General features: G+C 33.5%; 3 protein-coding genes across 4 annotated transcripts; 2 read left to right on the top strand and 1 right to left on the bottom strand.

Annotated features, from left to right (window-relative positions):
• The first annotated feature begins 864 nt into the window (after positions 1 to 864).
• On the top strand, positions 865 to 6,052 carry LOC100789372 (BRCT domain-containing protein). Of its 2 annotated transcripts, none has more exons than XM_006594451.4 (13): positions 865 to 1,038; positions 1,113 to 1,166; positions 1,258 to 1,328; positions 1,411 to 1,524; positions 1,670 to 2,166; positions 2,542 to 2,649; positions 2,743 to 3,666; positions 3,749 to 3,849; positions 4,049 to 4,235; positions 4,325 to 4,531; positions 4,620 to 4,785; positions 4,924 to 5,042; positions 5,525 to 6,052. In XM_006594451.4, the coding sequence occupies exons 1-13, from the start codon at positions 992 to 994 to the stop codon at positions 5,873 to 5,875; spliced, it is 2,946 nt and encodes a 981-aa protein (XP_006594514.1). In that variant the 5' UTR covers positions 865 to 991; the 3' UTR covers positions 5,876 to 6,052. The 2 variants fall into 2 exon arrangements, with proteins under 2 accessions (XP_006594514.1, XP_003541671.1); XM_003541623.5 differs by having other exon boundaries at positions 869 to 1,038; positions 2,749 to 3,666.
• A 522-nt stretch (positions 6,053 to 6,574) lies between these two features.
• LOC100788843 (kinectin) lies at positions 6,575 to 8,318 on the bottom strand. The gene is made up of 2 exons (XM_003541622.5): positions 7,994 to 8,318; positions 6,575 to 7,805 (listed from the first exon to the last, which is right to left on the bottom strand). The coding sequence occupies exons 1-2, from the start codon at positions 8,088 to 8,090 to the stop codon at positions 7,018 to 7,020; spliced, it is 885 nt and encodes a 294-aa protein (XP_003541670.1). The 5' UTR covers positions 8,091 to 8,318; the 3' UTR covers positions 6,575 to 7,017.
• Positions 8,319 to 11,756: 3,438 nt separating this feature from the next.
• LOC100788317 (F-box protein SKIP19) lies at positions 11,757 to 13,902 on the top strand. The gene is made up of 2 exons (XM_003541621.5): positions 11,757 to 12,100; positions 12,905 to 13,902. The coding sequence occupies exons 1-2, from the start codon at positions 11,781 to 11,783 to the stop codon at positions 13,518 to 13,520; spliced, it is 936 nt and encodes a 311-aa protein (XP_003541669.1). The 5' UTR covers positions 11,757 to 11,780; the 3' UTR covers positions 13,521 to 13,902.
• The last annotated feature ends 971 nt before the right edge of the window (positions 13,903 to 14,873 follow it).

The following is a 14,873-nucleotide window of genomic DNA, read 5'->3' as shown; positions in this document are numbered from 1 at the left end:
AAATTTGCACTACTAACTATTAGGTATAAGAAATGATTTTATAAATGATGTTTAAGATAATTATTTAAAAAGTTAATAAATTTATTATTGGTAATAATTTATGATTGAATAAGAATGTAAAAAACTTCTACATTATTAGTGCTTATATTAATTATTCAAAAGATTTTTATTGTTAGGGATGAAAATCAAACTCTATTTTTTCTATTGTTATTCATGATAGCTAATTTTAATTTGATCTTTATATTTGACATTCAATGCTATTTTTTTTCATTTTGTTATAATGACTACATATGACAAGATGAAATTTAAAACAATTACAAGAAGACTAGATAAACAAACACAAATTTTGTATGATTAAATTTTTTAAAAATAGCACATATAGAGATAAAAAAATATCAACCAAAAAGTCAAGGGAGGTGTAATATAATAACATGTGGATTATTAGCATACAATGACAGTATAAGAGGTTTTTAATATTCATTTGTTTAAATAAATTCTCATGTGGAATAAAATTATTGATTTTTGTAATAATTATTTAAAAATGAAATTTAGGACAACTTACAATTACTGACAGTATAATTTCTTTTTTATTCAGAAAAAAAGTATAATTTCTTTTTTACACTTTCAACATATGAAAATTAATCTCATAACATATTTATTAGTTGATTTTTTTTTTTATCAAAATAAAACGTTGCTTGCATAAGACATACTGAGTGAGTAAGAGTAACTAATAAAAAGGATTAAGCTAAGCGTATCGTGGAATCTACCCAAAATAAATAAATAAAGTAAATAAACAAAGCGTATTGAGGAATATTTATATTGGTTTTAGGATACGGTTTCAATTTCAGGCACAAAGGCGAAAAGAATTGGCGCGTGAGAAGCGCGCGCCTTTTAAAATTTTAAATTTTAAATTAAAAGTTAAAAGCCCGTTCCCTTAGGAGTTGTGTTGTTGGTGTCTGTCTGCGTTTGAGATATCGCAATCGCAATCGCAATGGGGGATCTAGAGAGAATGGCCATAGAACTCAAATGCCCTATCTGGTATCAATTTTTCATCTCTTTCTTCTTCTTCTATTGCTTTTTCCTATTTCATTCACTTTGCATCGTTCGTGCAGTTGGAGTTTGCTCGATTCTGCTGTGTCGCTTACCTGCAATCATCTTTTCTGCAAGTAAATGCACTCTCTATCCACATTCTCTTCCTCTTTGGCATTTTCTTTTCAATAGCAACGCTAATTATACCTAATTTTATTTTGCATTCAGCTCGTGCATTTTCAAGTCCATGAAATCAGCCTCTGCTTGTCCTGTCTGTAAAATTCCTTTCACTCGTCGAGGTACGTCTTGTCTCATCCTCTCTCTTTCTCATATAATAACCCTAATTCTGCATTACATTTTCAAATCGAATTTTAAATGTAGAGGTTCGCCCTGCTCCTCACATGGACAACTTGGTCAGCATATATATAAACATGGAAGCTTCTTCAGGAGTTAATACATTTGTAACCCAGAATGCCCCTGTTACTAACTTATCAGGTGAGTCATTGTGATTGTGACTTTAATTTTCAAGTATCCGTTAGTATGAGTTTATGAATGGCTTGCTTTCAGTTGAGGAACCTGCCATTCTGAATGGACTGTACATTTTTATTATTTAAAACTTATGCTTAAATTTATATTGCAGATGGAGAAAAGGAATGTGAAGGTGATGCTGACTCTGGCAAGATGAAAGCTGGTGGAACTCATGAAGGTCGTCCGCAGGAGAAGAAAACCCGGAAGAAAAAGAAGTCTAAGAAGACGGTTCAGGCCAGCATGGAAAGTTCAGGTTCTGAGTTTGCAAAGCCTTCTTTTCCAGCAAAGAAAAGGGTACATGTGCCGCAAAATCTTCTTTCAGAAACTCCAATGAAGAATTTGAAAATTGGAGACTCTCTCAGTGAAATTAACAAAGAGAAAGAGGGAACGGAAAAGGTCCCAGTCAAGGAAAGTGAAAGGCCCCTCCAAAGTGAAAAAGATAATCCTGTTCTTTCGCCTTTCTTTTGGTTGAGAGAGGAAAAAGATGGTGAAATGTTAAGTCAACAAACTGATGAGGATCAAATTATTGATGGCTCAACACCAAATCCTCCTTCATTCAGTGATCTCAAGGACTCTGATGATGAAGTCCATTCTAATGTTGATCTAATGGTAAGTGCTGGATTAACAAACAAGTAGATTACAAAAAACGATGAAATTGTTGATTTGTTTTTTGGTAGTTTTGCATTTTATATCTGCCGAAAAGTCATTTTGGCACTTAGCTCTTGTATGTTTGACCTATGTTTTAATATTATTTTTTTATTTGACTTATGTGACTACTTGATTATTGAGAAAAAAACAAGCCTTGTTGAAGTCTTTAGACTTCAAAATTTGCTTTACTAACAGTTCTATATTCTTTTAGAAGTTCTATTTCGACTGGTTAGACATTAAAACAGGTTGCATTGCTCAACCTGAGTAATGCTAATAATATTAGCATTTAGTTACATTACTAGCTCAGTAACACTGTTTCTTGCTATTGTCATGTAGGATGAGGTGCAAAATAAAAGCTCTGTTAATTTATTTGACAGTGAAATGTTTGAATGGACACAAAGGCCTTGCTCTCCTGAATTGTTTTCAAGTCCCTCTAAAATGCAGGTAGTGATTTAATTGATTCAACAGGATACTCATACGTAATTTGGGATTGTATGTATTACCTACTTGATGGAGGTTTAATAAGTTGTATGTTAGCTGCAGGTCATGGATACTTATGAGGATGATGAAAATCAAGAGGAATTGGTGGCTTCCTCACTAGAGCTGGAGGCAAATCTGCCAAGAGTTGATGCTGACAACATGGAATTTGAGAATCCCAAAGAAGGAAATAGAATGGCTGATGAAGTACCTCCGAGTGTATGTTTTCCTCAAATCAGAAGTTCTGATGATCTAAATGGAATAAAGAAGTCTACAAAAAGAAGGAAGGCTAGAGATAAAAATAAACAAGAGCAGATTGGAGAACCAAAAAATTCATTTGATGAAATGTATGTTGAGGTTACTCAGGAACAAGCATTGGACAATTCTTCTAATCTGGGGAAGGGTAGTAGAAGAGGCAAGAGGGTTTGTTTCAATACCAGTCCAATTCCAACGCCTATAACTGCTTGTACAGTCCCCAATACATTAGGAGTTCAAAGCATTGGTGAAATGAAGAAGGCTAAGAATATAGATATTTTGCCATGTAAACAAGAAAATGAGAAGCATTATGCTCAGGAAATTTCTGGAAAAAGCCAGATGAAAATATCTGGAAAACAAAATATCAATCAAATGAATGAGTTTGCTGGTTCTGATTCATCCATTTTCAGTCTGCGAACAGATAATAACGGGAAGGACTCTAATAGGAGGCAATGCAAAAGCAAGTATTCCAGAAAAACTATATATTGCAGTAAAGAATTGGAAACTACTAAAAGGCAAAAACTTTCCTCGGCTTGTATCTCTAAGACTAAAAACAATGAAGAAATTCTACCTATTGAAAGTATTCATCAAGGTCCTGATGTCAGGGATTTGAATGATACATCAAAAGAGAAACATTGTCCCTTGATGGATCAAACAGTGTTAAGGAAATGTGAGAATCTTGTAAAAAATTATCAATGTGTTTTCTGTCTCTCATCAGAAGAATCAGAGGTAATGTTGTTTACTTGCTTCTCTTGTCATCTCTTATCACTATAACTGTACTAGAACTTACATTTTGTAATCCCAAATACAGGCTTCTGGCCCTATGGTGCATTACCTTGATGGCAGGCCTGTAACATCAGATTATGAAGGGGGATCTAAAGTCACGCATTGTCACAGGAACTGCACAGAGTGGTAAAGAATTGTTACATGAATTAACTATTTGACTTTTGTCAATATAAGCTCTTAATATAACTATGTTATATTTTGGACCTGCTGTTATTTTTTAAGATGTCATTCCAATTCTGATATTTTATCCTGCAGTTTATGATTTTGGTAATTGGCTCTAGTTTGAATTTAAGATTGTAAGTAATGTGTTTTAAACATGCATCAGGGCCCCCAATGTATATTTTGATGGTGATTATTCAATAAATCTTGATGCGGAAATAAGTAGAAGTCGAAGAATTAAATGTAGTTTTTGTGGACTAAAAGGCGCCGCACTTGGTTGTTATGAGAAAAGCTGTCGCAGGAGCTTTCATGTTCCTTGTGCCAAGTGGACTTCTCAATGTCGATGGGATACGGTATTGTGATAAAATTCAATTTAAATTTGAAATTCGATGCTATTTTCTGATAAAAAAAACCCTAATTAGATCATGCTAATTTACTGCAGCAAAACTTTGTCATGTTATGCCCTCTGCATGCTTCCTCCATGTTGCCCTGTGAAGGTTCAGGATCCCAAAAAAGGAGCAAGAAATGCACAGCTAGTGAGGGAAAAGCCCATGGTCCTAAACATGACACAACAAGCCAAAGTCGGGCTGCTTATTTATCATACAAAAAAATTGTACTATGTTGTTCTGCTCTATCCGTGCAGGAGAGGGTAAAATAATTCCATTTAGTTTCTAATTATCTTATTTCTCATTTAAAAAGTCTTATTTATTGCTTTTCTCCTATGGTTGAAATTGTAGGAAGTTGTTTCCGAATTTGAAAGAGTATCGAAAGCTACAGTTTTGAAAAATTGGGACTCGAGTGTCACCCATGTTATAGCATCAACGGATGAAAATGGGGCATGCAGAAGGACCCTCAAAGTATTGTTGGGTATACTGGAGGGAAAGTGGATTCTCAATATTGAGTGTAAGTTTAGTTCATTTTATTTCCTACTACAAAGTTCTTGTCAGTTGTCATAAGATTATAATAAATGTTTGAATTTCTTCCCTTTTTTTTGTCTTGTAATTTGTTGCTTCTGGGTTTGGTTGCTTTTCGGCCAAGCAGGGATCAAAGCTTGCATGAAGGAAATGGGTCCTATTGATGAGGAGTGTTATGAAATTAATGTTGACATCCATGGAATTCGAGATGGTCCTCGTCTTGGACGACTAAGAGTATTGAACAAGGTTAGATTTTTCATCATTGCCACATTATCATTATCATTATTATTACTATTACTACTGTACTATGTCTATGTTTGGCAGTAGAGAAAGAGCCCAGCTAGAATTGGAGGAACAAAAGTGTTTTTCAATTTTCATCCTTCCATTTTCTAGCTTTAGAGCCTGCTCTTAAATTTCTTAGACACTTGCATGTGTCTTAGAATGGACAATGTTATTTAGTGACAATGAGTTATGCATTGGTTGATTTACTGTATGTTTGAATTACTGTTCCTTGGGTGCTGAATGTACTTGACGAGAAGCATGCTCTTTATATCTTTTATTATTAGCGTACTTTTAAAAGTTTGCAACATCATTTATGAAAAAAAAGTTTGCAACAGCAACACAAACATGCTATTGGTGCATTTTAGTTATAAGAGTAATTGCTGTCTATTTCAATAAAATGCTTGTTTGCAAACTAATGATTTCTGTTGACAAAATTTCTTATGCAGCAACCAAAGCTTTTTTATGGCTACAAGTTTTATTTTATGGGAGATTTTATACCTTCATACAAGGGGTATCTGCAAAACCTTGTGGTTGCTGCTGGAGGGATAATTCTGCACAGAAAACCAGTGTCTGGTGACCAAGAATCAACTTCACCAGATATGCATACATACCAAACCCTTATAATTTACAGCCTCGAGCTTCCTGATAAATGTAAGCCTTCGAAAAAGGATACAATTTGCAGCCAAAGGCGTCATGATGCAGAGGTTCTGGCAAGTTCTACAGGTTCAAATGTAGCAAGTAATACATGGGTTCTGAATTCAATTGCAGCCTGCAAACTGCAATACCTTGCTCAATGAATGTGAAAATTGAGGTCATTTACATGCATATGATCTCAAATTGATGTTTTTCCTTTTCATCTTTAATTATCATGTTAAGAATAATATTGACAATATTATTCAACAAAATATTTAGACCTCATAATATATACTGTGAATGTATCCCCGCTGGAGTGAGAATTGTGTTTGAAACCGTCATATATCAATGGTAAAATCTATATATTTTTAATGGCAAAATGCAAACACGTCTATCAGTCTATGCATCCATGCCCTTTTTAGTAGACAATGTCGTGGATGGTCTGTATCCAAGGGATGGTGTTATGGATAACAGCCTAGTATCTGTCAATTTTAATATTAAATTCTCCTATAAAATGTTATAAAAAAGATCATTTTTTCTTTCTTTCTAGATAGTGAATTATTTTAAGAATCAAAGACAGTACCTTGCTATTTGCGTTGATTTTATGAAGACTCTAGATTTGACTTCAATAATATATAGTGACGTGCCTAGTGATACAAGAATATATGTATAAATTAGTGATTAGTAAATGTAAACTAAATATGTTCTATCCTTTATTTATTAAGTTTAAATATATATTAAGTTGGAAAATAAATATAAATTTAATTCGTCAATTATAGCATTTAATGTCATAAATTATCATCAAGTTCATCGAAAACAAGTATATCTTGTACAATCGAAGTGATAAAAATGGTGTGAATTATATATGCATTTACTAACAAAGTCTACATGAAATAGATCAGACTGAACTGAACAAAAATTGAATTTAGGATATGCAATACAGAGAGGACTTATACAACTCTTGGGTCAGTGTACATCTGAACCAAAGTTCAAAAACATGTGTAATGTATGTCACTATTCTCTTCATTGAGTTTAATCCTATCTTCTCACTCCCATATTTTACAGTCAACAGATTTGGCTAATGGCTCCCATTCTACAATGGTCTAGGACTACTAGGACTAGGAGCATGCTTTAATTTCTAGATATGAAAATAGACGACTGAGGTAGGCAATAATTGAACAAGAGCATGCAGTAAATGGACGATGCATGTATTATTGATAGGATGTCCACTCTCTTCGATCCCTTGCAAATCACGCTTCTCTTCTTTGCCTCTACCATTCACAGATTGAGCTCTTGGCATATGACATCAAGTTTTCTTCTGTGTATATTTTGAGACTTTCATCTTGAGAGAATCAAGCATATGCTCCAAAGCTGAAATTTCTTCTTTGATCTCATTTGTTCTCATATTTCTTTCCTTGAACCTACCTATATTCCTGTCAATTCCTGCATCAACTTCCTCCTCCATTTGCTCCATGGTATCGCGAATTTGCCTGTTCTCCTCTTGAATATCTCTGAGCCTTCTCTTCATAGACCGATAACCATCAATTGACTTCTGGAGTTGCTCTGAAAGCGCCTTGTTACGCTCTCGTAGCACTATGTTGCATTCCATCTCCACACCATTACCCTTCTTCTCCTTCTGTTCATGCAACTTCTCCATCAACATGTCATTCTGTGCCTTTAGATCACCAATGAAATCCTCCATCTCTGTCAATTCTTGAGCCTTCCTTGCGAGTTCCGCAGCCATAATTTGTTTCTCTTTTCCCAAACTCGAACACATTGCTTGAAGGCTTTGTCGCGCCACCAAGCTCGCGTTAAGCTCCCTCTTTAGCCTCTCTTTCTCATCTATAGGCACATCAGAAGGAGGCTTTCTGTCCTTTGGAGCTGGAATGTTAGGCCTAAGGTCAGTGTTACACCTCCTAAGTTCAGCTCTTCTCTGGGTGGTAGATTGAATCTTTTGAATCCTATTCCTAGCCTCATCTAGGATAAACATCATTCCATTTACCCTATGAAACTTGCGCTCATCATTTTCTTTTGTGCTAGACCCATTATGGTCTTGAATTAACTTCAGTAATAGCTTAACATTGGTGGCAAGGCCTATAGCAAAAAATGAAATATATATTGAATAAGGATGCATGACCGGTTTTATTCACATATATGATTAATTAATTGAAGTTTCTGTAAATTTTTGTTTTAAGATGATAGATTGGATCCAAAATGGAAAAAAGAAAAACAAATTTGAAAGGGATGACTCAAGTGTGTAACACATTAAGGAAATTAATTACCTTCCAAACCGCATTCTTCTATATCTTGCTGTCCATTGAAGTTACTTGTTGAAGAAGAAAGAAAATGGGGAGATGAAAATGCTCGAACATGATCCATGCTATACCCAGCAACAGGCAAAAAGGTATAAAAGACGTGATAAACAGCACTATGTAATGGAAGAATTAATGAATGGAGGATAAGCAGAAGAAGAAAAGTAGTTTTTTTTTCTTTTTAATGAATATTGTGGTGAGAGATCTAAGAAAGAAAGATTAATTTTGTAAACTTTGTTCTCCTTCTCCCTTCTGATCTCTGATATCTGGAAAAGAGTTTATGCTATTCTTTCTTGATTTCTAATATAGTATATTATGGTGTTAGTTCAAATAGGAGATGGGCTGGTTCATGGTTGATGCGCAATTATTGCTTAGTGTTTGACTTTTTCATGGTTTTGTTTTGTCTTTCTCCGAGGCCGCAAAACAAATCGGAGTAAATTCTCTTATTCCCAAGATAGATTTTCGGTGAAATCTTTTGTATCCTACTTTGTCTGCATAACTTATGTTAATTAAGATATACAATACATAAAACTAATACATCAATGGATCAAAAACACACACTAATACATCATTATTTTCAACAAATAATTATTTGACGGGCAATGTTATTTTATGTTTGACCGTTCAAGCGATTGATAAGAATGCTATTTAGATTAAACCAAATTTTATTTTTAAATTAATTGTTGTAAAATTTAACAAAATTATCAATACATTTTTAAAAAATTGGTAGCTTAAAAAAAATTCACGTCCTATCTTCTTCAAAATTATTTCCAAACATGATAAGCTATAAAGTCTTTACACTATCAATACATTATAATTAAATACCAACAATGTAAGTCATGATTGATAGATTACCTTATTTTTTGAATACGTGATCATGAGTTCCATCATATGAAAAAAAAAATTGATGAAAAAAATTAACCTCTTAAACATATTTCAGTATCTTGTGGAAATAGTCATTGACTTATTACCGAAGAGTATTCTACCTAAAACATACATTATAATTAAATTTCACAAATATTATATAAAAATGTAAACAAATTTTTTCAAGGCACTCTCTCTAGTGTATATTTATTTGTTGTTAATTTGGTTTTTTAAAAAATGAATTCAATCTTCAATGGGTTAACTTTTAATACAAAATTTAAAAATAAAATAAGAAATGATATGTTAAAAGAGTGTGCGTATGTGTTTTTATATATAAATGTAAGACTCTTGGTAATCAGAGGCAAGTAGTTTTTGTTTTTCCGTAGGTATCATCCTTTTGGAGGTATATATTTTTCTTTCAGAAATATTATTGAAATACTAAATATGAACATTCCTCTCAACATTTATACATGTAAATTGTACCCTGTACACAGTTGTATTTGTACAAGGGAAGAAGTCATTTTAAATGATATTTTTTTAGTTAAACATTTTAAATGAATTTCATTTGAAACTTTTTTAGTTGATTTATTTTTATACTATAAATGTATATTATTGAAGAGATGTAATGAACTTTAAGTATGATTAACTAAGCCTGAATTGAGGATATTAATTTTATAGTTGGTCTAAACAATCAAAATTTATAAGAATATTTGAAATCTTAATAGAAAGTCAAAGGTGATAATTACGATATTAAAAAATTATCATTCTTGAACAAAATCCTTTTGAGCAACTATTTTCATTTTTGTTACATTAAGCATTTAGTTTTATTATTAATTTATTTTCTTTCTTCAAATAATTAATACCATAAAATATATGAATATTTTTTCTAATCCAGAAAATTAAATATTTTTAATGGAGGCAGTTTAATGTTTACAAATGATTATTTGATTTGAGAAGTTAACGAAAAGAAAATAAAATCCAAGTTTTGTCAATATATAACAGAATTAATCTTAATCTTATTTTATAGTTCATTTATGAAATTTGAAACGAATTGAAATATGTTGGTTTTTTTTTGTTTGTCTTGTTACTGTTTACCTACTCTATCTAATCAGAAAGTGCTTAATATAGTTTAGACGTGGCTTCAGATAAAATAATTAAGTACTGGAATACCACGTTGAAGAAAAGGTGTTCAATGGAAGTATGGAACACACTACCTAAACCCATAGCTAGAGTTAAAAGAATGTGGGTTAGTATTATACAGTTGGCCACTTTGGTTGTCGTCAAGTTACCAAATCATATACTAACAAATTAATATCGTTGCATTTGACCAAAACTACATACTCACATCACATCATTGCATGTGGGTTTAAGCGCAATAAACGCCCATACAAGCGCCCTCGGTCTTTGGAGAATTGGAGGACGGTTTTTATTTTTTATTTTTCGAGAAAATAACATATACACTATTAATGCAAAAGTTTTTTAAAAAAAAATTAAGAAAATGAAAAAACTTCCAAGCAAGCACTAAAAACCCACGAGGAAACACAGTTGAAGAAACATTCCGCTAAGACAACGTTATTCAAAAACGAATGAATAAACTAAAAAGTTTTAAAATGTTCTCAAGTGAATGATCAAACTTGATTAGCTCTCCTTGAGCACATGCATGCTCCACCCTAAGACCTAAGACTAGCTAGCAATCCTTCTTCTTTAATCCGAACCAGAGGAAAGAAAGCATGAGATCGAGCACAACCATCTCGAAGGAACTTAACAGCTTCAATAGAATCCGATTCAATAATATTAAGTCTTTAAATCCCCTCTCTGCATGAATACCAGTACACTGCCCTATGTTTGCAGCATAGGCAAACAACATCTTGTCACTCCACCACTTGAAGCTTGGCCCGAATTGTTAAGCACAGAATCGTCACTAAAGGTAAGGTATTCCAAAAACTGAAAATTATGAAATTCTCCACTTTCTTAGTTTTTTTTTTTATAGTATGAAGTACTCTCCAATGGAAATGCTAATTAATCTTTATCAAAAATTACGAACGTACACAAAATAAATATTTTTTTTAATACAATTTATTTTATACTTAAATTTGTTACCGTCTTATTTGTTAGTATTGTTATTCACCTTTTATCTTTTTTTGAAATTCATTATTTACCTTTTATCATAGCGTCTATCTTATCAAAGTTTTCATTAGTTTGACTGGTGAAAACTTTTTTTTTTTACTATTTTTATATAATTTTTACATTGATTAAAAAATATTTTTGTAAATAAAATAATTCTACTACTGCATAATTGTTTCTTTAGTATCTTTAACAAATTTTGCACCTTGACTTCAATATAATAAATTACAAAAAAGTACTAATTTATTATATTATTTTTCTAAAAAAACTTCACAAAAATAAAATATAGCTCTTTAACCGGAAGGATTAACATAAGGAAGACTACAAAAAATTAGCCTCAAATATGTCAATTTTTGTATACACTACTTACATTGCATTGAGCTTAAAAATAAGATTTCATGCATATTATTTAAACTCTTTCGATACTAAAGTTACCCTAATGCTTCTCCATTAAATACGTCAATGTGTGCTAGTGAAGTGTTGAATTTTATTTATTTCCCCCAATGAAAAATAAAGAGAAAATGACATTCGTAAGGATGAAATAATCATATGCTTTTAATTTATTTGAATTGAATAACTAAATTAATAGTGTATAAATATTTTCATTACATGGACGTGCTTGTCTTGGTGAATAAAGAAGAATTCGGAAAGAGTGGGCTTGGCAACACAGAAGGCGCCAAAAGCCCAGCCCAATAATTTCGCATTCGCGGTTTCCCAATGAGAAAACCGATAAATTGGTGAATGGTGACCGTCACCATTCATCAAACCTATGTCGTCGTCGAAGGAGGCAGCAGCAGAAGAACGAAACTGGCTGGACCTTCCGCGCGACGTTCTGTGCACGATTTTCCAGAAGCTGGGCGCCACCGAGATCCTGACGCGCGCGCAGGGCGTGTGCTCCGTGTGGCGCGCGATCTCCAAGGAGCCTCTCCTCTGGCGCACCATCGACATGCGCAATTTGGGCGACATTGGATTGGATTTCCATTTATTGGCCATGTGCCACCGCGCAATTGACTACAGCTCCGGCCACTTGCTCCATATCAATGTCGAGTATTTCGGCACCGATGATCTCCTCCACCACATCACCCATTCGTCAGTCATGCTTAGCTCTTTTCTTTTATTTACTTACCTTATTCCTGTTCCCTAACCACGCCTTGCATGCAAACATTATGTTTAGTTAATTACTGTCAAAATTTCGGGAAATTCTGTCTTTCTGGGGTTTTACCCAATAATAGAGAATGAATGTTAAAAGAGTGTTATTCTTATAGCATATCCTCGTCAAAACTACAGATGAGGGCAGAGTTTTTTTTTTTTTTATTGTTATTAATAATTCCTATATTTTTGTTATTATAATTCAAAACCATATTTCTTGTTGCCTGTGAATAGTGATGACTTTATTGATTTAATGGTATATTTCAATTCTCGTCTTCGATTTCAGATATGGTATATCATATACAATTGATGTTTCTGTGATCTAGATATTGCTGAAACTATATGTGTTGTGTCATAATGGGAAGGGATCCTCTAATATTGTACATTACAGGCCATGTTTACATTTTGTATCTATCTCTCTACCTATTGATATTATATAGGCCTTGTACTTATTTAATGTCTACTACGAGAGACATAGATATAGTATTTGAACATGGCCACATCATGTTGAAATTTGACGTGAGAGTCCAGAGGATCTATTCCTGGTTCTTGTTTGAAGTGTAAAATGTTCATTCCTTGTAAATTTAACAATGAAATTTCACATTTTTAGATTGTTTATTACCAAAGCCTCAGCACATCTTTTGGTAGTATCTCTATATAGGTTGTTTGCAATTTCATGCCAAATCTTTTGGTGGTGTCTTTATGTAACACTTCTTCTCCCTGTATTGTCTTTCCATTTCCCAGTACAAGTAATCTACGAAGCCTACGTCTTGCATGTTGCTATCAGATTTCAGATGAAGGACTGTGTGAAATTGCAGAAAAGCTTCCTCAGCTGGAGGAGCTTGATATATCAATCAGCAACTTAACCAAGGACCCTCTAGAAGCTATTGGCCAGTGTTGCCCACACTTAAAAACACTGAAATTCAATATGGAAGGTTACAGACGTCCGCACATTGAGTGTGATGAGGAGGCTTTTGCTATTGCAGAAACCATGCCCGGGTTACACCATCTCCAGCTTTTTGGAAACAAACTTACTAATGAAGGCCTGCTTGCTATTCTTGATGGCTGTCCTCTCCTTGAATCTCTTGACTTACGACAGTGTTTCAATGTTAACTTGGCAGGAAGTTTGGGGAAAAGATGTGCGGAACAGATCAAAGAATTACGGCTTCCATGTGATCCCACTGATGACTACCCATTTGAAGCTGAAATTGATTATGGATCTCTTGATGAAGATTACCCATCTGGGATTTCTGACATAGATTTCTTGTCTGATGATGATTATGACTATTATGAATTCTCAGGTGGGAGTGACTTTTCTGAATATGATGATGATCATCCTGATTATTACGACCACTTTTGACAAATTTTAGACATTTCAGCACGAGGAAAACTGGTGCTGTGAATATATTTCAGTTACTCTTGGTTACCTTTCCTCTCTCTAGCATTTCCAATCAAAAGAAAGCCAGGAAACACACTGCAATGCATTCCAGTAAAGTATCCTTGACCTTCTAAAGATACTCAATGTAGTAATGCTGTTTTAACGAAATTGGTAGGTGGAGACTGCATGATCTTCTTCTACATCTGGAACCTTTGTGAAGCGCATTCACTTTTTGCAACTTGTATTTATCTGATACATGTAAGAGGCTATTTGGTTGTCTTCTGTTGAAAGTCGATGACCTGAACTTTGTTGTGTAGTGGTTTTTCTTTTGAAACCCAAAGCTATGAAGGTAATATTTATCAAATTATAGTAAATGTTAAATTTTGTCACTTGGTAAATGTGAAAAATATAACTATTTGGATTGATTCTATGATTGGCATCGTACCAATTATCCCGCAAGACATTAGACATGCATATCATTTGTTCCCGATGAACCTGTAAAGTAGAGTCTCTTTTAAAATCTAAATATAAATATTGTGCGTTTTTTACCCAAAATCAAATTTCGTTAGTAGGAAAGTAAAAAAAAAATCATTTTCTCAAAAATAATCTTGATAGCAAAATTATTTTTGAAAATCCTAAAAAATTACCCCAACTAGGTCTATACTTATTACTGTACAACTTGATTTTGAAAGAACGAAATGCAAAAACCAGTAAGGATATCCCAAAGTTCAGCTCTTAACACAGCAAAAACAAATATTAAGCCGAAAATGCAAAGACAACATGCCCAGAATCATTTCGCAGAATCCCTCCAACAGCGGCTTTATTCAAATGCTTTTCGACTGAACCGTCACAATTGAGCTTGTACACACCACACCAATCGGAGGAGGCTTCCAGCTAATACTTGGAGAATCATCAGCAGCAATAGGAACTTGAAGAAAGTACAGTTGAAATCTGTATGCTCATATCGATAATCAATTTCTTTGACAACAACAAGCTTAACAAGGCAAACATGTAGCCCCTGGTCCACAGAAACGAAGACTATCTGAGTAGGAAGTAAAGCAAACTTTGGATTCGTATCTGTGTTGGCATATTTCCTCAACCCTTATATAGTTTTCATCATCAGTCAAACCTTCTGTAGACTCTTGTTTCAGTTGCCAAAATTAGGAGATCGCCATTGATAACTGTGAATCCGGTTATTTTAGGATCTTCCTCCATCAAACCCATCTCTTTTGTTGCTACCTCGGGAATTCTCAACCACGTGTGCGATTCATAATCTGTCAATATACATTGATGAAGTATTCAAACTTTTAAAGTATTTTATGAATATTTAATACA

Source organism: Glycine max, chromosome 13 (genome assembly GCF_000004515.6).
Source record: "Glycine max cultivar Williams 82 chromosome 13, Glycine_max_v4.0, whole genome shotgun sequence".
NCBI lineage: Eukaryota > Viridiplantae > Streptophyta > Magnoliopsida > Fabales > Fabaceae > Glycine > Glycine max.
This window is presented reverse-complemented; position numbering and strand designations above follow the sequence as displayed.

Coding starts and splice junctions, on each gene's coding strand:
- LOC100788843 (XM_003541622.5), bottom strand. CDS start 8,090: ATGGATCATGTTCGAGCATTTTCATCTCCCCATTTTCTTTCTTCTTCA. Junction 7,806..7,993: donor AGAAGAATGCGGTTTGGAAG/GTAATTAATTTC, acceptor TTTTTGCTATAG/GCCTTGCCACCAATGTTAAG.
- LOC100788317 (XM_003541621.5), top strand. CDS start 11,781: ATGTCGTCGTCGAAGGAGGCAGCAGCAGAAGAACGAAACTGGCTGGAC. Junction 12,101..12,904: donor CTCCACCACATCACCCATTC/GTCAGTCATGCT, acceptor TCCATTTCCCAG/TACAAGTAATCTACGAAGCC.
- LOC100789372 (XM_006594451.4), top strand. CDS start 992: ATGGGGGATCTAGAGAGAATGGCCATAGAACTCAAATGCCCTATCTG. Junction 4,236..4,324: donor CTCAATGTCGATGGGATACG/GTATTGTGATAA, acceptor AATTTACTGCAG/CAAAACTTTGTCATGTTATG. Junction 5,043..5,524: donor GACTAAGAGTATTGAACAAG/GTTAGATTTTTC, acceptor TTTCTTATGCAG/CAACCAAAGCTTTTTTATGG.